This window comes from Tripterygium wilfordii, chromosome 2, assembly GCF_013401445.1.
Source record: "Tripterygium wilfordii isolate XIE 37 chromosome 2, ASM1340144v1, whole genome shotgun sequence".
NCBI classification, from domain to species: Eukaryota; Viridiplantae; Streptophyta; class Magnoliopsida; order Celastrales; family Celastraceae; genus Tripterygium; species Tripterygium wilfordii.
In genome coordinates this window covers 401,636-420,727 of record NC_052233.1, presented here as the reverse complement: position 1 = coordinate 420,727, position 19,092 = coordinate 401,636, and the positions used below count along the sequence as shown (strand labels likewise).

Sequence of the window (19,092 nt, the reverse complement as noted above, 5' to 3'; positions counted from 1 at the left end):
GTAGTACTAGGTGTTCATAATTTGTATTACATTAACATAATGATGCAGCTGAAAAAGAAATAATCCATTCAATGATAATGGGATTTTAAATTATAGTTACATTTGGAAGTTTAGGTCTTTAGATGTGTATTTTAGTGTTATTTTGGTAGTTTTGCTTTGTTTGAGGTACCTTACGGTGTTATCATTTTGTTTCCTTTTGATTTGTTTTCTTGTTGATTAGAGTTTTGTTTCGTTTTCTATTTAAGATTGTAACTTCCTTCAGTTTTGTTTCGTTTTCTATTTAAGATTGTAACTTCCTTGAAGGAAGACAATTTTTTTGAATTGAATAAATATTATTAGAGACTAGTCGCTTTTATATTTCGACTTCTTTTGTATTCTTTAGTTTGTGGAATCAACAAAGTGGTTTCGTTCTCTATTTAAGATTGTCAACCCCTTGAAGGAAGATAGTTTTTGAATTGAATAAAAATTATTAGAACCTATCCATCTTTGAGTTCCAACTTTTTTGATATTCTTCTGTTTGCGCAATAAACAATAAAGTTTTGAAGTCTTGAATATGGTATTCGCAAATCGAATCAACATATTTGAGAAACCTTAAATATGATATTGATGATTCGAATCAACATATTTGAATTGAACGTTGATTTCATCACGCTGCCCTTGCATCACATAGCATTGTTTTTGTGTGCTGTTAATGACTAAACCATGATTAGAACCCAAGTGCATTGGAGGGTTGGAGCCCATGCATTTAGACCAAAGCTAGCTGGGAGCCTGGAAGATACGAGTACTTACTAGTGCTAGGGCACCTATATATGTATCTAGGTTCCCAGACACCCAAACCAACCCAAACACAACCCAAGACATGTATTTACAATTGACCATTGTATTACAAAACAACCCAATGTGGTATATTCCTCTTTCTGACATGATTGTGTAAGCCCCCTGCCTTATAAACTCGACACGTATTAACCCTAAAGCTTTTGGAATGTTAAGGTTGCTGACAGTAGACTTTAGCCACTCAATTCTCCCTTTGCCACAGACACCACTAATAAAGAAAAAATAAGGAAAAAGTAAAAACAATTATTATTATTTTTTTAAAGAAAACCCAAATAGGGGAATAGTAGTCATCTGATAAGATGAAAGAAACCCTAAACAGGGAAGAGGGGAGCAGCATTTATAAACCATATATATCCACACAGAGAGAAAGAAAGAGAGAGAGAAGGGATTTATAATATTATTATCATAGAAAATATTATAGATTTATTATTAAATTAATATCTATATATAGAGAGAGGAGAAATTAAAGAGAATGGGAAGAGGAAGAGTGGAGCTGAAGAGAATAGAGAACAAGATAAATAGGCAGGTGACATTTGCTAAGAGAAGGAATGGGTTGCTGAAGAAGGCTTGTGAACTTTCAGTGCTTTGTGATGCAGAGATTGCTCTCATCATCTTCTCCAATCGTGGCAAGCTCTATGAGTTCTCCAGCGGCTCTAGGTATTTCTTTCTTTCTCTATTTTCCCACTTCAATATTCTCTCTTTCTACAGCTTTCTCTCAATGGGTTGTTTTGATCTTTATGTGTTGTTTTTGTGAATAAAATACTATGTTCTTGGTTTGATCTGAGTTTTTTTTTTTCTATTAGATCTGAATCAATACCAGTTGAATTTTTATGTAATATTTCTATTTCGTTATTTTTTTTTAATATTTCTTTTTTTTTTATTGTGGGGCGAATTAAATTATTAATTGGGGTCATTTCTATTCTTTTATGAGTAATTGATAATCAAGTTATGAAGCTGGTAATATCTTTGATTTTTTTCTTACTTTTATTAAAATTTTCCCTTCCATAAGAAAAAAAAAACTAAATTTATTAATTATAATAAATGTTACTAAAGTGTAGTATTCTGGGGGTTTCCCCTCTCTTGTCATTATATGATCTTATATATATATATAACAGAAGATATTTGATTATATATGCTGGTCCTTTTTGGTGTCTAAATTAAAGCTGCAGCTACAACGTACACCACGACCTGCAATTTTGTTCAAAAGATAGAATAATTAAATATCTTCTGTTAAATCTAATATTCCCTTTCTAATTTCTACGATTTTATTTTAATCCAAAATATGTCCACAGAAGAAGTCATTTCCATCATGTCTGTTTTTATTATTATATGAATGAGAAGATGCTTCTTTCTGTGAGGTTTTATCACTTAGGACTTGAGAGAGAAGAAATTCTTGTCCAAAATAAAAGTATCCTAGAATTTGTAGAACTGGTGTTACATAGAAGAAGAGAATCACAGGCTATTCCTTAAATCTTCAAACTGATTGGAATATTAATAGTGCAAGTAAGTGACACAAGGAGAAGAGAAGAATAGAATCGAATCGGGTTTCAGACATCTTTTGAGTCTCCCACTAGTCACACAAATACTTTATGCTTTTGTTTTTAACTATTCACTCACCACTGGTTAAGTTGGACTTAAACTCAAACCTAGTAGGCCGAGTCTCAATGCGAAACCTAAAGGGTATAGATTCCATTGAGGATCGAATCAAGGAAACCCCGGCAGACATACGACTTTGGCCGAAGCCGATAATTAGATGGGCTATCTCAGTTCGGTTTAACACTATATGTTATTATTTCCATCCAATTTTTTCCTTACTTTTAACACTTTTAAATACATGTTCTTGTCTTAATCAGTAGCTTTTTATTCAAGATATAGACGATACTAATATTCCTTGGAACTATTTTTAGAATGATGATGCTTCTTGTTGCCAAATTGTGAACAAGATTGATTCTAGAGTAAGCCATGTTTCATATGCATTCCAGTCCTTGACAACCTTCGACATACAAGTATTAAAATTAAAATATCGACATATTGACACATGTTAAGCCTCCAAAAAGAAGTACACTTGTTTGAGCCTAATAGGCTAGTACAAGTATTCGGTACCTAACTTCCTGTAGCACCCGGTTCAAGTAGACGGTCGACAATGCCTACGAAAACTATCGAGTGGACAAGGAACAGAATGCTCTAAATCCTACATTGTCCAAAGGAAGAAGTGAAGTACATAATATAATAATTCAAACTTTCAAATTAGTAACAATTAGTTTTTGTAGGTCCAAACTAGTATGGACTAGTGTTGGGAATTGGGAGAACAGACATGCAGGCTTGCCCAAACTTAGTCATAGTGTAATGATCTTGGTCCCTTGATGCATTAATGTGGAGCTAAAGTTTGACCCATCAACTGTTTTTCTTCCCCCTGTTTGGTAGCTGCATGAACGTTAATTGTTCAATACATTGTTGACAAAACATACTCTGGTATAATTCAATATATATATATATATGTTAGTCTACCATTTCAGGCCACCCTGAAACTTAGTCCCTTAAAGGAGAGGATTGCATGTACAAGTTTCGAGTTGTCTTTTCTTAACCCTAGAAGATTATTTTGCATTTCTTATTTGATGGATACTAACTAGTTATAAGAATACATAGATAGACTCTAAAATATTGATATTTGATATGTTTGTTTTTCATGCGTTTTATTTTTATTTTTATTTTTTCTCAAAAAAAAAAAACAACCCTTAAAAAACGTTTGGTTGTCCATTTTATAAAACATGAAAAATATGAAATCGCTTTAAAATAATAAATGGAAAAACAGTGTTTTCTGGAAAAAAAAATAGAAACAGTAATTAAATGCACAACTCCTCTGAATTTTAATTCATGGTTATTGAATCATTTTTCGGGTTTCGATTGAAGCATGGCCAGAACTCTTGAGAGGTATCAAGCATGCACTTACGGATCAATGGAGACCAATGAAGCAGGAAAAGACACAGAGGTGGGGATTGTCATTGTCTTTTATTATTAGTCTTTTCTTCTTAATTTCCTGGCTATGTTTGATTTTCCTAAAAGCCTTAGGCGCCTGACAAAAAAATCTGATCGTTGTATTGTACTGAAGCAGAGCAGGTATCAGGAATATGTGAGACTAAAAGCCAAAGTCGAACTCTTACAACGTTCACAGAGGTAATTCAATCGATGTTAGATAAAAGTCTTAGAACACTCTTGGGCCAACAAGTTGACAGAGAGAGGTCATGTCCTAATGGACCTAATCTTAGCTCCGATATCATGTTAGAAAGTCGTGCTCTAACACTACAAACCAATATTGTCCACTTTGGGACAACGGCCAGCAAGCTTTGTTATTCTTGGGGTCTGTCCCTATTAGTTCTTAGGTTTAGAAAATGCATTGGTTGTTTTATGAGAAGGACCGATGTTTTGCTTATATATCGTTCTGTTGGGTTATATCAATCCGATGTGAGATAAATTCTCAACATTATCTAATATAAAACAACCTTGCATTCATGTAGGAATCTTCTTGGTGAAGAGCTGGGAGATTTGGGCTCCAAGGAGCTAGAGAGGCTTGAGCATCAGCTGGACTCATCATTGAGGCAAATTAGGTCAACAAAGGTATAGTGAAATCAATAAACACAAATTGTTTCCCCAAAGTCAGATCTAAAGTGTTTGAAAATGAATGGGGTAAAAGACATTACCAGTACTCCTAAGCTAGGTTTAATTTGTCTTAAGGTATAGTGATACCATAAACTCTTCTTAATTTTCTCCAACTTCTTTGTCTTAGTTTTTTGTCCATTCAATCTTTGCAGAGCCAATTTATGCATAATCAACTTGTTGAGCTTCAGAAGAAGGTGCGTATATTTCCCTCTGAATAATTCAATATTGAAAATTTTCATTGAAAAATTTGTATTGCTCTTTGGTGCCCTTTTCAGGAAGAAATGCTGCTAGAAACCAACAAAGAATTAAGGAAGAAGGTACAAGTATTTTTTTGCCAACCCAGGCTAAATCCTTTTGTGGTTGTCTAAATTGAAGAAAACACAAAATTTCCTCTCACTTCTCATGTTTCTGTGCTTGTCCAATCCTGTTTCTCATTATTCATGTGACTTAATTTGTCCAAAATGATACCACCACTTGCATGAGATTTTAATTTCCTTTTTCTTTTTCTTTTCTCCCTTTTGAATATAGAATTTATATTTTGAATCACAGAGGAGTTAGCTAGGCCCGAAAATGCTAAGGATCTAGCTAGTATTTTTTTGTCTCGGCTATATCAAATGTTGAGATTGACGCACATGATTCATGTGAAATCGTGTATTCCACATGCCCCACATGATCTATATGTAATCTTGTACATCCATATCAGCATTTGAGATAGCCGAGATGAAAAACATTGCATCCATAAGACTTGTTTTAGGCCTAACTTTGTACAGATATAAAATCACATTTGGGTTAGTCCCAACACTTCTCGTGTTATGTTTGAGTAGCTAACGCACATCTTAATCTCTAACGATACAAACAGTTGGAGGATTCTAATGCTTGCATGCGACCCATGCACGCCGGGGATCAAAGCATTCCCCACCATGCACGCCGGGATGATCCGCAGGAGGGTTTTTTCCAGCCTCTACACTGCAATAATACAGTACCCCAAATAGGGTAAGTGTTTTTTTCACTCATGAACTCATCTTCATATATTATAATTGGAAGGTTATTTCCTCGTTAACTTCACTTTCTTTGCTTCAAATTTCTTTCTAGCCATAGTTACAATCTGGAGGCAAGAGATCAAGTGAATGTTTCGACTGCTGCGACGCCATACGTGAACCGATTCAACCTGGGTTGGATGCTTTGATGATATATATATGAAGTTGCATAAACTGTAGAAGTACTTGTCCTTGAACAAAAAAATCTAAAGAAAGAAAAGAGAACATGGTTTGTGTAAGAAGTGCAAATTATAACTGGTTATTCCAATAAATCCGGATTTGTTTTTCATAAAGCTTGGAGCATATGATGTAAAATGGCATCAACTGATCCTCTATTTGTGAGTAGTTATTTATGTTTATTATGAATGTTACTCTTTTTTCATAAAGACTAATATCTATATATGTTGCTTCCAAAGGATCTTTTATCACTTGTACTCTCTGATATGCTCTCACATTGGAAGAGCAATGGCGTCCCAGATGTCCCAATTGTTGAAGTGTATGGACGAAAATTAAAGTGTATGTGATGGGCTCCACATGCACTTTAAATGTTGTCTATACATCTCAAAAACTGGGATCCTAATTGTTCGGACGTCTAGCCCTGTTGTTTTTGTAGAACCTAGCTCTAGTGGGTGGGGCCACGAGCCTTTTGTAGTGTCATGTTTAGTGGTGCTCTGCGAGCTACCGAGTGGTGAATGGGCTTAGGGGAAGAAGTGAAGTGCAATATACAATAGGTTAAATCTTCTGACCTAGTGAACTCGATTTCTGGCCAAAGAACTTAGGAGATCGAACAAGCATGTGTAGGCTAATATGGGCTGCCCCAAAACGAACATTGTTGACTATTTGGAGTATAAAAGTATCTATCTGCTCCAACCCATCACGGTCCTATTCAGCTATGTCTATGAACCATAAAAGATGAGCCATCATTTTTGTGCACTGAGATTTGGAATCATGGTGGAGTGACTAGTCAGGGTAGAAAATTGCACGCTATGTACCGTACTGGAAGTAGGCCTAGTTAGTGAAAGAGAGACCTCAATGAGGGTGTGTGGGCCTAATTAAGCCCACTGCGTCATGATGTGCAGCCAAGATTGGAAATTACACTGTGTACATTTATATTGAAGAACTGTTTCTGGATTTCAGGGATGAACTCCGGAGAAACACAAGAATCATGAGCAATGTCATTAATTAGTTGAGTTAAAGATTAGTCAGGACAAAATCTTGGACTATTAAAATCAATATATATTCATTAAAAGAATAGTAAAGAAAATAGCTAGTTGATTAGATGTGACTCAAGGCGGTCAAACAGTTTATTCAATGGCGGATCTAGAAAATAAATTAAGGAGAACTTGGTTATTGACGGAGTTACAAATTTATAGTAGGGACCAAAGGTGGACCGAATCCCACTATTGATAAAAACCCATTGATAAAGTCTATTTTTCTTAGCTATATAATTATAGAAAATAGTTATATACATACACATACATATACATAAATCCGTACTCTCATGTTAGATAGTAGATATCGACATTTAGTGTTTAGATAGACATAATAATTATTAAAATTATTATTAAATTTTATTACATTGTTATTGGAGTCAACTTAATTGCATCATGGAAGCATCCATCGATCAATCCTTTAATGGAATCCAATGAAACATAATTTATTCCCGGCAGGTAGGAGATAACGAGGAACTAGTACTTTAATTATGTTTTGGCTAAATTTCTAAAGACAAGTAGTACCAAATAATTACAATCAAACATAATTAATCAAGTAAAAGGAAAAAAAAAAGTGATGTCAAAGTGAAGGCCTATAAAACATTGACTATGTGTGAATTGTGATTAACACATAATTCTTATTGATTAATATATATATATATATTATCATCTGTCATTTTCTTTTTTGTAGCTTCTGTGTCATTTTTGACAAACATAAGGTCCGTTTGGTCTTTTTGTTTTCTACAAATTTTTTGTTTTTATATTTCAGAAAAACAGAAAATAACCCTAAAAACACGTTTGGTTGTGTATTTTTAGAAAATACAAAAAAATATTAAATCAGTAGAAAACAACTTTAAAAAAGAAAACGAAAAAAAAAAGACGTTTTATATCAAAAATAGAAAACAAGGAAAACATAAAACAAACCAAACAGACCGTAAGTTATTCTCGTTCCCAAATCAAAGGTCCAACTAAACGTAAAGGAAAAGAAATTGATATGAAGGAGGTTTATTAATTATTATGTGCAATAGAATAGAAAGGAAAAAGGGCTCCAAAGGTATCCTATTAAAATGCATAGTTAGTGAGAGTAGTTAAGTGTTAACTTGAAAAGATAATTTATGATTCATCCATGTTTAAAAGTTGGTCTATGTTTTGGACACCAACCCCATTAATTAAAATTAATTATACTTCTTTAAAAAAAGCAATATAGTTTACTTTTGTAGTGAATTTACATCATGATGAGGTTTGCTTTAGCCTAAAAGATGGAAATATTGGAGGATATGATATTTCTATGAATTAATTATTCATCTTCCTTTGAATCATTAACATGTAGCGTCTAATCCACGTTTGATATATAGAATTAAACATAATATATATTTCATTTGTATAAGAGAAATTCCAATCTATGATTCATCATTTGCCTAAGATGTACCAACACTAAATTAGGAGTACTACAAGCCACCATGACCCAAAAGCTATATAGCTAGTTCCACTTGTGCGGATATTCTATCGAGCCACTCCTAGCGTTTGGAAATGAGCTGGGGGCGACAATTCTTTTAGTTAGAATTGGCTATAATTCACTCTAAACCATGTTAAATCATGATTTATTAGGATTTAGTGTCTAGAATCCAGGGTTTAGGGAATCAAATTGAAGGAGTCTAGTTGATCACAAGCTTTGGCCAAAGGAGTATGCCCGTGGGGTTTTCGTTGTTCAATCCTCAGTGGGATCTATTCTTGTTAGGTTTTGCGCTGTTCCTTCGCTCAACCTATCTGTTGCTAGGGTGTTCGTGCGGCCTGTCTGACTCGAGTTTATATCCAACTTGCTATCCAAAATAAACGAACCCGATAATATCGTTCTCGATTAACTTTTTTATTTTAGGATCTAGAGTTTAGGGCGCTGGACAGTCTCACATACTATTCAAGGCTTGATTGCATTAACATGCTAAATCTCCTGAAACAGGATGGACCTACAGCTTCATGAAAGCACGTTCAAGAACAGCCCCCACCCAACCAAGGTACAAAGAAAAGAAACAAACATGAAACAATGATCACACAACAAAAGTAAAATAAAGAGAAACTAAAGCAAACCATACACATAAAAATGGTCCCAACATATTTAGTTCTGCAATTTCAGTCTTTCGATTTGTGCCTAATTCACCTTCTCCACTTCTTCTTTATAACATCTGTGCATCTCCATGAAGAACTAAGATGGGCAGGGCAGGTACAAGGTTGCCAAATTTCTGCCTGAACAGAATCAGGCCTCACGTTCGAGTCCGGTCGCCGCCGATACAATCCAAGCACAATGTGAAAGCTACAGAGACTGATCAGAAAACAGAGGACTCTGTTTGCACTACTGGGGATGATAAGAAATCTGGTTCGGTGACTGGGAGGAAAATCATGATTGTGGTTGATTCAAGCCTTGAAGCTAAGGGAGCTCTACAATGGGCACTATCACATACCATTCAGAGCCAGGACACACTTGTTCTTCTCCATGTAACCAATCCTGCCACCAAACAAGGTTTGTTCTGTTTATTCTAAATTATGAACAAAAACTAAGGATGGATTTGATTTAGTTTTCTTTTACAGCTACTACAGGTGAAGTGTCTAACAAGGGGAGAACTCCTAGAGCTTATGAGCTTGTTTACTCATTGAAAAAGACTTGCCAGATTAAGAGGCCTGAGGTGGGTATTAATTAATATCAGAATTGTGCGAAATTTAATTGGCAGACTCGTTTCGATGTGGTTGACTACCCACCCTATTTTTGATGTTCTAAAAATATTTTCGTAATTTTGTGTTTTTCACTACTTTAGTTTTGTAACTGGCCCTAGGACTCATTATCTATTGTTTCAAGAGATATACTGAAACTTTAGAGTTGTTCGTTGGTTTAGTCTTGTTCGTTGTTTCTGCCCGCGTCATGATAAATGTATGTATGTATCTTTAAGTAGGTACAAATTGAGGTTGCAGTGTTAGAAGGGAAGGACAAGGGAGCAATGATAGTTGAAGAGGCAAGGAAACAAGGAGTGGCACTACTGGTTCTGGGTCAGAAGAAGAGGTCCATGACATGGAGACTGATCATGATGTGGGCTGGGAACAGAGTCACGGGTGGTGTGGTTGAGTACTGTATCCAAAATGCTGCTTGTATGGCAATTGCAGTCAGAAGGAAAAGCAAGAAACTTGGAGGCTATTTGATCACCACCAAGCGTCACAAAGATTTCTGGCTCTTGGCTTAAACCTTCATCTAATCTTAGTTTGATAAGATTAAAATGTCTGGTTTTAGTAGTAATTTATTTGTATTTGGTTGTAAATGATCAAAAGGTGTATATGTTGAGCAATGGAAAAAAAATGATTGGTTTGTGAATGGAAAAAGTTGTTCTCTCTCTTTTTTACGCACATAGAACTCACACACATGCAACAACACACACTCACAAATATACACAAATATGTTGTCTGCAGGATTCGAACTTTGCACCGTGAACATAAATACACAAATGGTTAGTCAACTAAGCTGAGCATCGGGGTAAAAAAAGTGGTGATCTATAATGCCTAAGAGGAGGCACAAATGGGGTCCCCATGACCACTTTGGGTCTGCTTTGGATGCTACAGAGTCAGTGTGAGGCACATGGTTCAGAGCTTTTGTTTGCTAAGTTTTGTAAAGTTGTAGACTTGACTTGGGGGAGCGGAGTAGCAGACAAGACACCTGAATACTTCTAGAATTGCCCATGCAGTAGCAATGAGCATATGTTTGTTCATTTTGTGCCATGATTATACCATCAATGTGCAAACTTCTTACATTTTGACCTATTTGATGGGTCTGTCAATAGATTGGGTCTAGATCCATACCCGATCCAGATCCAAATCCAAATCCAAATCCAAACAGACAGATAGCTCAGGCTACAATCAGTTTTGGGCCACTTGGGCCTTTCATGTTCAAGAGGAGTTCATACCAACTTTTCTACCTTCAACTTCCAAAACCCGAGACACATACTGAATCTGTGATCTCTAAGTTACACCACTACAACTCTATCATTGACCACATAGTTGTCTATATTTTATAAAAAAAGATGAAGGAAGGAATTAAATTTGAAACTAATGCTGTTTAGTATTTCCAAAAATAAGAAAAAAATTATTAAGATTAACCCTTATCTAGTCCCTAACATGTACAATAATATTAATCTTCTTTGTACTTCCGCTGCTTTCAATCACCACAGGATTTGGAAGAATCCTTGATGTTTCCTTTTTTTTTTGGGGGGCCACATCATCTTGGGGATATTTTATCTTTGCTTATATATATGTGGGGTTGATCTTTGACCTGGAAAGAAGCTCCCAACCAACTCCATAATTGACTCCAAGTCTTCACAAAACGACAATGACTAAATAATCCAAATCTTCCTCATCACAACATTAGTAAACAAGTCCAATTTTTTTCCTATCCAATAAAAAACACTAAAAATCAAAAAGGGTTTTCTGAATTTTGATTTGGAAGTGGCTAATATTGTGATATTAAGGGAAATGAATTCGAAACCTTAAGGGGTTGGCAGAGTTGGTTGCTGTCATTTCATGAAAATTTATGGATTATAGTTTCAAAATTTCTTGCCAACATTTTGGGTCACACCAACGAAGTGTTCTGATCCCGTGTCGTGTAGCTGTATAGGCGACGCACATGTCCAAAAATTTACTACAGTGGACTGGGTTCAAAGGGCAAGGGTCTGCCTTGGAGAGAAAAAGGAAGTGAAATGAAATCAAAAGAAGATGGGGAAATCTAGTGTAACATAATTTCATTCATTCAGGAAACAAAATCAATAAAAACAGAGCAGCAGAAGATAAGACTTCCTTTAATTGAAACACATATATAACATGAAACTCTCTTGTATCTTCTTCTCTTTTGCTCTATTAGACCTAAAGATTCTGGTATTTGGTTGAAAATGATCTTGTTTTCACTTCACTTTTGGTGGTAACTGAGATTATTTTTGGCATTGTTTGGTTTCTCGTTTATGGTTGTAATCTTGAGTTTTGACTGCGAAATTGGGTTTCAAAAGCCTTTCTTTTTTTAATAAAATTAGTTAATGATTATGCAATACTTGTTCATCTCCATGTTGTCTTTTACGAGATATGACTCGATTGGCAATTAACTACGTTAGGCATATGTGTAGTCAAGATTCAAGTTTGAATTTGAAACATTTCTCATAGGTATTTCAAAAAAAAAAGAAAAAAATAAGAATGAAGAGTTAGAGTTAAGGAAGTTTGATTATCCTTTTCTTTGGTTGAAGGTGATAATTTAGACAAATGATGATCAATAAACAAGTAGTAAATCTCATGCTGTAATCTTAGAACAGATTGTTAGAGAACGGGGAAAACCTGTTTAATTACATATCAAGAATAGTCTTCAGAGTGAAGAAAAGCCTTTCAACAATCATCTTTTTCCTCAGCTCAAAGTAAGAATCTATATAACACCCCCGGTAAAATGCCAGCGAAACGCCCTAATCCTTTATATGCAGTTCAAGGGGTCGGGGATTAACTCCACCGGGGTGTGCCCAAAGGACTTGCGTTAGAGAGATTTTCACGATAAAAAAAAAAAAAGTGAAATGAATTCAAAAAACAAGGGAAAATCTAGTAACATATAAATTCATTCATTCAGGAAGGAAAATCACTAAAAACTGGGCAGCAGAAGATTAGACTTCCTTTTGTTGACATGCATATATAATTTCCTTCATTCGGGAAACAAAATCACTAAAAACAGAGCAGCACCAGAAGATGAGACCTCCTTTTATTGACATACATACACATATAATTATAGGCCTTGTTGAAGATTCTACTTGCGTAAGTCGCGGAAAGAGGTTTTTGGGTCTTTCTCAAAGTCTTCCCTGTTTATGCGATAATCCCTTCCTGGAGCTTTCATTGTTTTCTTATCCTTGACGGCGGAACCAGAACCAGTAGCAGCCACAAGAGAAGCTATTCCGCAGCCCAACAGAACAGCTCCTGCAACCAATGGGGGTCAAATTTTGGAGGTCTTTAGCATTGTCCTTTCTAGTTCTTAACATTCTATGTAAACTAATAGGTTCCAAGTTCGAAACCTTTTGCCAACACTTTGGACCACACCCCTTATAAAATGCCAGCGAAGCACCCTGATCCCTTGTTGGCGGTGCAAGGATCCGGGGATTTCCACGGGGATGTGCCCAAAGAACTTGCCTTGGAGAGATTTCAACGATTAAAAAAAGTGAAATGAATTCAAATAACAGGAGAAAATCTAGTAACATATAAATTCATTCATTCAGGAAGTAAAATCACTAAAAACAGGGCAGCAGAAGATTAGACTTTCTTTTTGTTTACATGCATATATAATCTCCTTCATTCAGGAAACAGAATCACTAAAAACAGTGCAGCAGCAGAAGATGATAATTCCTTTTATTGACATACATATACATATAATAATTATAGGCCTTGTTCAGGATTCCACTTGCGTAAGTTGCGTAAGTTGCGGAAATAGGTTGCTGGGTCTTCCTCAAAGTCGTCCCTGTATATGCGATAATCCCTTCCCGGAGCTTTCATTGTCTTCTTGTCCTCGTGGACCTCATCCTCGTCGTCCAAACCAGAACCAGAACTAATAACAGCCACAAGAGCGGCTATTCCGCAGCCCACCAGAACAGCTCCTGCAAGCAAACCCCCTATAATCGCGGTCTTGTAAACCTTATTTCCACTATCTTCACCAGCCTTAGGCTTCTCTGTGCTTTCTCTAGAACCCATTCTTTTTTCTTTTTCTGCAAATGGTTAGTACTTCCTCTCCTTGTTCTCTCTGCTTAAGTTTATATAGACAACTCAGGTAAATTAAAGAGGCATTGGTGAAAGAAAATGGAACTCACCCACAAGGCAACACCAGCAAGCAAGCTCAAAGAATTGGAAGATGACTCGGGAGGGTGCGGGCCGCACCACCAGGCATAGAAAGAAAGAAAGCACATTGTAAATTGTAAATGGTCCTGGTACTTCCAACCCATGAGGAAGTATGGAGCCTTATGTATTAAGAAAATCATTGTTAGTACTTTAGTTAAGTGTAATCAATTTACTTTGTGGTTCCTTGCTTTGGTCCAACTTTTAACATGCCTTTTGACTTCCTAGTGTTTTTTTCTTCCCGATGGGATCAGTAGTGACCACCTTTGGGTGTGTGCTGAATAAATTCATCGGACACGTATGTTAGATGTTACATTTGGAATGCGGGTAGACTTAAAAAAAATAATGAAGTCGTCATCAATTGTTTTGGAGATGTAATTGATCACTTATTAAAATATCGATCTGTCATTCTAAGAATTAGGCTCGGGGGTCGATTGTGCATAGAGAATGTGTTAGCATCCTACAACATCCATTTGCACGATAACCAATACTTGAACAAAGACTAATGAAAATATTTTTGAGAATTTTGAAAAAAGAATTTTGAAAGAACTCTGTCTAACGGGAATAGAATCCCTCGAATGTTCTTATTTTTTTGAAGGGGAGATTCTTTGCTTTTTTTTTTTTTTTTTTAACCCGAAGTGAAAGAAAAAAAAAAAAAAACTCCCCTTCAATCACGGGGACAGAATTCCTCTGCTTTCAAATCACCACAGGATTTGGAAGAATCCTCGATGTTTTTTTTTTTGGGGGGCCACATCATCTTGGGGACATATTTATCTTTGCTTTTATATATGTGGGGTTGATCTTTTACATGGAAAGAAGCTCCCAACTAACTCCATAATTAACTCTTAAGTCTTCACAAAACGTCAATGACTAAATAATCTAACTCTTCCTTATCACAACATTAGTAAATAATTAACTCCAATGGTGCGTTTAGTATGGGGATAAGAATTTGGGGTATAATTTGTTACTCATGTAAATGTTATAAGGGTAATAATAATTATGGAGAATAATTGTTACCATTGTTTGGTAAAGAAGGGTAAAATTTACCCAAGCATTCATTTCTCTTGTTTGTTACAGCTATACGTTACTGGTGTAATACCATTACTTTTGTTTGTTATTATTGTAATGAACCAAACTAGAAAAAAGTAAGATGATGTTTTTTTTTTTTATTGTTACGACTATCATGTATCAAAATTTAAAAAATATAGATATATATGAATATATATAAGTTTCTAGTGTGAAATTATTCTCGTTGGAGCTTATTTTCAATTACCATGTGTGAGGAGTTTTTTGGAGATTTAATTAAGGGGGTAATAGGTTAGAGTAAAACTTCCTATTACTTTTTATTACCCAAGTCTCCCACCAATAAACTTTATGTATAAAAAATAAGCTCAATTACAAAAATTTATTACAGGAGTAAAAATTATACTAACATAACAAACACAAGTAAACTTAAAATTTAATTACCCTTGTAACCATTACACCCCATTACCACTATACCAAACGCACCACAAGTCTTCAAGGGATTGGCCGAGTTGGTTACTGTCATTTCATGAAAATTTATAGATTCTTGTGGAGTAAATAAGTACACTCCGTATGTATGGTTCTCCCAGACGAAAGGACTTTATCCAGAATCAGTTTTATCCAGTTACCGACGGTTAACATGAGCAGTTACAAGAGAGATTACCAGAGGCAGTTAACCGCATCAACTGACATATCCCAAGCCTATAAATACATTTCATTTGACATTTGTAAGCGAATCATCGACAATCGACTCTAATAAAAGATCAGATTCCATGGACCTAGGCAAGTTGCCGAACCACATAAATTATGTGTTGTTATTCTCTTGAATCTTTCTACTTAATACACATTCTATACTTCGGTGCAAATTTAGCATCGACAATTGGCGCCGTCTGTGGGAAATCGTTTATTAATATAAGTCATGTCTCAAGAAGCGGAAGTATCACGACAGGAGGAACTGCCGCATCCAGAAGAAGAGAGGATTCGGCATAATCATGATGAAATAGAAGAGCAAATTCCAAATGAATTGGAATTGGAAGAAGCCCTCCTTAGGGTAGAAGAAGATTTGCAAAAGAGACAAGAGCATGCTCAAGCTTTAAGGGAAAGACTCCATACCATGAGGAGAAAGGAGAAGCGTTTGGCTAGTGAAATCCAGAGTGTTGTCCGAGGTGATAGGGATACGAATCCAAAGCTTGTTCGAGAGCAAGAAAGCGAGAGTACTGGAAGGTCCCGCAGGAGGAGAGGTCTAACCCCAGAAAGAAGAAGACGCAATCCATCCCTACGGAAGGCAAGATACAGATCCCCAACGTCACCAAGAAGGACAAGGCACCGAAGTCACGTCCAAAGGCATAAAGTAGTTTGGAAGAAAGATGCTGGAGAAGCCCAATGGAATGCTCAGAATGAGGTTGAGGGGACTCTTAAGAAGATGACCTCTATCCCATTTGTACGGGCTCTGCGTCTGGAAGATCCTCCGAGCAAATTCTCCCCTCCAACATTTGTCATATACGATGGAAAGACGGATCCTGTGGCACACATATCCGCGTATTCGCACAAGATGGCTTTGTGGACAAACCGAGACGGACTTATGTGTAAAATGTTCCCATCAAGTTTGGGGACCACAGCAATAAAGTGGTTCCATCAGCTTCCAGAAAACTCAGTTTCATCTTGCAAGGAGTTGGCAAAGATCTTTGTGGCAAGGATCATAGCGAACAATAGAGATATGGCAACTTTGGATACTTTGTTTGACTTGCACCTGAGGAAGGGGGAATCTCTCAGAGCCTATGCATCTAGGTACTCAAATACTTATGCAGATATTGAAGATTGTGATGAGAAGACTGCAATGACTACCTTTCGATTGGGGCTGCCACGGGATCATAAATTATGGGAGAGCTTGACTATGGTACCACCAAGGAATATGAGTGCATTACAAGATAGGATAAAGCAGTATGTCAAGCTTGAGGAAGATAAGCAGGAAGGTCATTAATTAGCCTACCCTCAGGAAGGAGTCCAAAGAAATGATAAAGAGACTAGTGTAAAAAGTTAAAGAGACTAGTGTAAAAAGTCGAACAGACTGAATCCTACTTCTAGTTAAAGAGACTAGTACACAAAGCCGAAGAGGCTAAGTTCTGCTAGTTAAAGAGACTAGTACAAACTGCCAAAGAGGCTAAGTTCTGCTACTAGTTAAAGAGACTAGTACGAAATATCAAGGAGGTTAAATCCTTCAAATACTATATGAAAATAGAAAGACTACTTGAAAAGAAAGCAGACCCCTACTAGAGTGGGGTTCGGCCCCAGAGTAGGGGTTCAGCCCCAGAGGGGGGTTCGGCCCCAGAGAAGGGGTTCGGCCCTAGAGGGGGGTTCGCCCCCAGAGTAGGGGTTCGGCCCCAGAGGGGGTTCGGCCCCAGAGGGGGTTCGATCCCAGAGGGGGTTCGGCCCCAGAGGAGGGTTCGGCCCCAGAGTAAGGGTTCTGCCTGAGAGTAAGGATTCGGCTCCAGAGTGGGGTTTGATTCTTGCTCCCTTGGGAGTAGGAGCTCCCAAAGGGGGCTGAACCCCCAGCTCGTCGAGGGAGTTGGGGTTCGGCTAGGGGATCCGACAAGGGGGTCGGACCCTAGTCCTCTCTCCTAATCTAACTAGAAGACTACTTGCTGATAAACATGAAAAAACCTTTAAATTTATCCTAAATTTATTTAGGTAAATTAAAAGGTTGGGGGTATTTGTGGAGTAAATAAGTACACTCCGTATGTATGGTTCTCCCAGACGAAAAGACTTTATCAAGAATCAGTTTTATCCAGTTACCGATGGTTAACAAGAGCAGTTATAAGAGAGGTTACCAGAGGTAGTTAACCGCATCAACTGACATATCCCAAGCCTATAAATACATTTCATTTGACATTTGTAAGCGAATCATCGACAATTGACTCTAATAAAAGATCAGACTCCGTGGACCTAGGCAAGTTGCCGAACCACGTAAATTCTGTATTGTTATTCTCTTGAATCTTTCTACTTAATACACATTCTATACTTCGGTGCAAATTTAGCATCGACAATTCTAGTTTCGAAATCTCTCGCCAATATTTTGAGTCACACCAACGAAGTATCCTGATCCCGTGTAACAAATGCACGTGTCCAAAAATTTAGTCCGGTGGATTGGATTCAAAGGGCAAGGGTACACTTTGGAGAGGTTCCACGATTAAAAAAAAGAAACGAAAAGAAAAGGAAGTGAAATGAATTCAAAAGAAGATGGGGAAATCTAGTGTAACATAATTTCATTCATTCCGGAAACAAAATCAATAAAAACAGAGCAGCAGAAGATAAGACTTCCTTTAATTGAAACACATATATAATTTCACTCATTCAAGAAACAAAATCACTAAGAACAGAGCAGTAGAAGATAAGACTTCCTTTCATTGAAATACATAAATAATTTATTCATTCAGGCAACAAAATCAGTAAAAACAGAGCAGCAGCGGCAGCAGATTCTACTTGCGTAAGTTGCGGAAATAGGTTGCTGGGCTTTTCTGAAAGTCTGCGATGATTCCTTCCTGGAGCTTTCATTGTTTTCTTGTCGGAGGAACCAGTACCAGCCACAAGAGAAGCTATTCGGAAGACCAACAGAACAGCTCCTGCGACCAAACACCATACAATGCCGGTCTTGTATACCGTATTTCCAGCATCTTCACCATTCCACATGGACCACATCCTTAGGTTTACGCCGTGCTTTCTCTAAAACTCGATTCTTGTTCTTTTTTTCCTCTGCTAACAGTTGCTACTTACACCTCTTGTTCTCTCTCTGCGTTTCCTTTATAAAGACAACTCAGGTCAATTAAATGAACGAAAATGGACCCCACCCATTACACCAGCAGGGAGCCTCACAATAAAGAATTGCAAGATGACTCAGCAGGGACCCATAGGGTGCGGGCCCCACCACTGATCCATACTTGAGCCCAAATTATCAATGCAATTCAAATGCAATGGCATAGTTGAGCCCAAATTTAAGGACTTATGCGTAATACGTCGGACCCATTATATACTAGGGGTTTAATGAATAGAAATGAACCTCAATTTATTTAAGGACTTATATGTAATTATATAAATCCTAATTATCAAAAGATGCAGGCTTTAAGCCCAAATTCAGTCCGTACCTAGAGGCCCCAGTGTTGGGTATGATATGAATCGAGTAGTGTTGGGTATGATATGAATCGAGTTTGATAAAGTTATAGCATAACTAATGTTAATTGTATTTGAAAAAACAACAATCACAATCCTTAGTATATATTATATAATACAAAGATAACACAGGCTTGCCAAGCTTGGGGCGATGGACATAAACAACAACTTTTGTGACTAAAAACTACAGCTACTAATTCAAAAAAGAGAAAGAAAGAGGAAATATGAATACTAATCAAAAAAGATTTGCCATAAACTAGCTAGTTGTCACTATAACCCTATTACTG

At 36.7% G+C, this 19,092-nt stretch overlaps 3 protein-coding genes across 4 annotated transcripts; 2 read left to right on the top strand and 1 right to left on the bottom strand.

Moving 5' to 3' along the window:
- The first annotated feature begins 1,159 nt into the window (after positions 1 to 1,159).
- LOC119981383 (MADS-box protein CMB1-like) lies at positions 1,160 to 5,887 on the top strand. Its single transcript, XM_038824477.1, has 8 exons — positions 1,160 to 1,491; positions 3,745 to 3,823; positions 3,947 to 4,008; positions 4,350 to 4,449; positions 4,644 to 4,685; positions 4,767 to 4,808; positions 5,351 to 5,484; positions 5,584 to 5,887. Exons 1-8 carry the CDS (start codon positions 1,307 to 1,309, stop codon positions 5,675 to 5,677), a joined length of 738 nt encoding a protein of 245 aa, XP_038680405.1. The 5' UTR covers positions 1,160 to 1,306; the 3' UTR covers positions 5,678 to 5,887.
- Positions 5,888 to 8,695: 2,808 nt separating this feature from the next.
- LOC119981930 (universal stress protein PHOS32-like) lies at positions 8,696 to 10,095 on the top strand. Of its 2 annotated transcripts, none has more exons than XM_038825078.1 (4): positions 8,696 to 8,751; positions 8,938 to 9,254; positions 9,332 to 9,417; positions 9,682 to 10,095. In XM_038825078.1, the coding sequence occupies exons 1-4, from the start codon at positions 8,714 to 8,716 to the stop codon at positions 9,964 to 9,966; spliced, it is 726 nt and encodes a 241-aa protein (XP_038681006.1). In that variant the 5' UTR covers positions 8,696 to 8,713; the 3' UTR covers positions 9,967 to 10,095. The 2 variants fall into 2 exon arrangements, with proteins under 2 accessions (XP_038681006.1, XP_038680999.1); XM_038825071.1 differs by having other exon boundaries at positions 9,323 to 9,417.
- Positions 10,096 to 12,979: 2,884 nt separating this feature from the next.
- On the bottom strand, positions 12,980 to 13,702 carry LOC119980720. Its single transcript, XM_038823517.1, has one exon. The coding sequence runs from the start codon at positions 13,475 to 13,477 to the stop codon at positions 13,166 to 13,168; it is 312 nt and encodes a 103-aa protein (XP_038679445.1). The 5' UTR covers positions 13,478 to 13,702; the 3' UTR covers positions 12,980 to 13,165.
- Positions 13,703 to 19,092: the final 5,390 nt, after the last annotated feature.

Bases quoted from the DNA above. Each gene is read 5' to 3' on its own strand.
- LOC119981383 (XM_038824477.1), top strand. From the start codon at position 1,307: ATGGGAAGAGGAAGAGTGGAGCTGAAGAGAATAGAGAACAAGATAAAT. The intron at 3,824-3,946 runs GTGGGGATTGTC...GTACTGAAGCAG, and splicing joins AAGCAGGAAAAGACACAGAG to AGCAGGTATCAGGAATATGT. The intron at 4,450-4,643 runs GTATAGTGAAAT...CAATCTTTGCAG, and splicing joins GGCAAATTAGGTCAACAAAG to AGCCAATTTATGCATAATCA.
- LOC119981930 (XM_038825071.1), top strand. From the start codon at position 8,714: ATGAAAGCACGTTCAAGAACAGCCCCCACCCAACCAAG. The intron at 8,752-8,937 runs GTACAAAGAAAA...ATCTCCATGAAG, and splicing joins ACAGCCCCCACCCAACCAAG to AACTAAGATGGGCAGGGCAG. The intron at 9,255-9,322 runs GTTTGTTCTGTT...TTTCTTTTACAG, and splicing joins CAATCCTGCCACCAAACAAG to CTACTACAGGTGAAGTGTCT.
- LOC119980720 (XM_038823517.1), bottom strand. From the start codon at position 13,477: ATGGGTTCTAGAGAAAGCACAGAGAAGCCTAAGGCTGGTGAAGATAGT.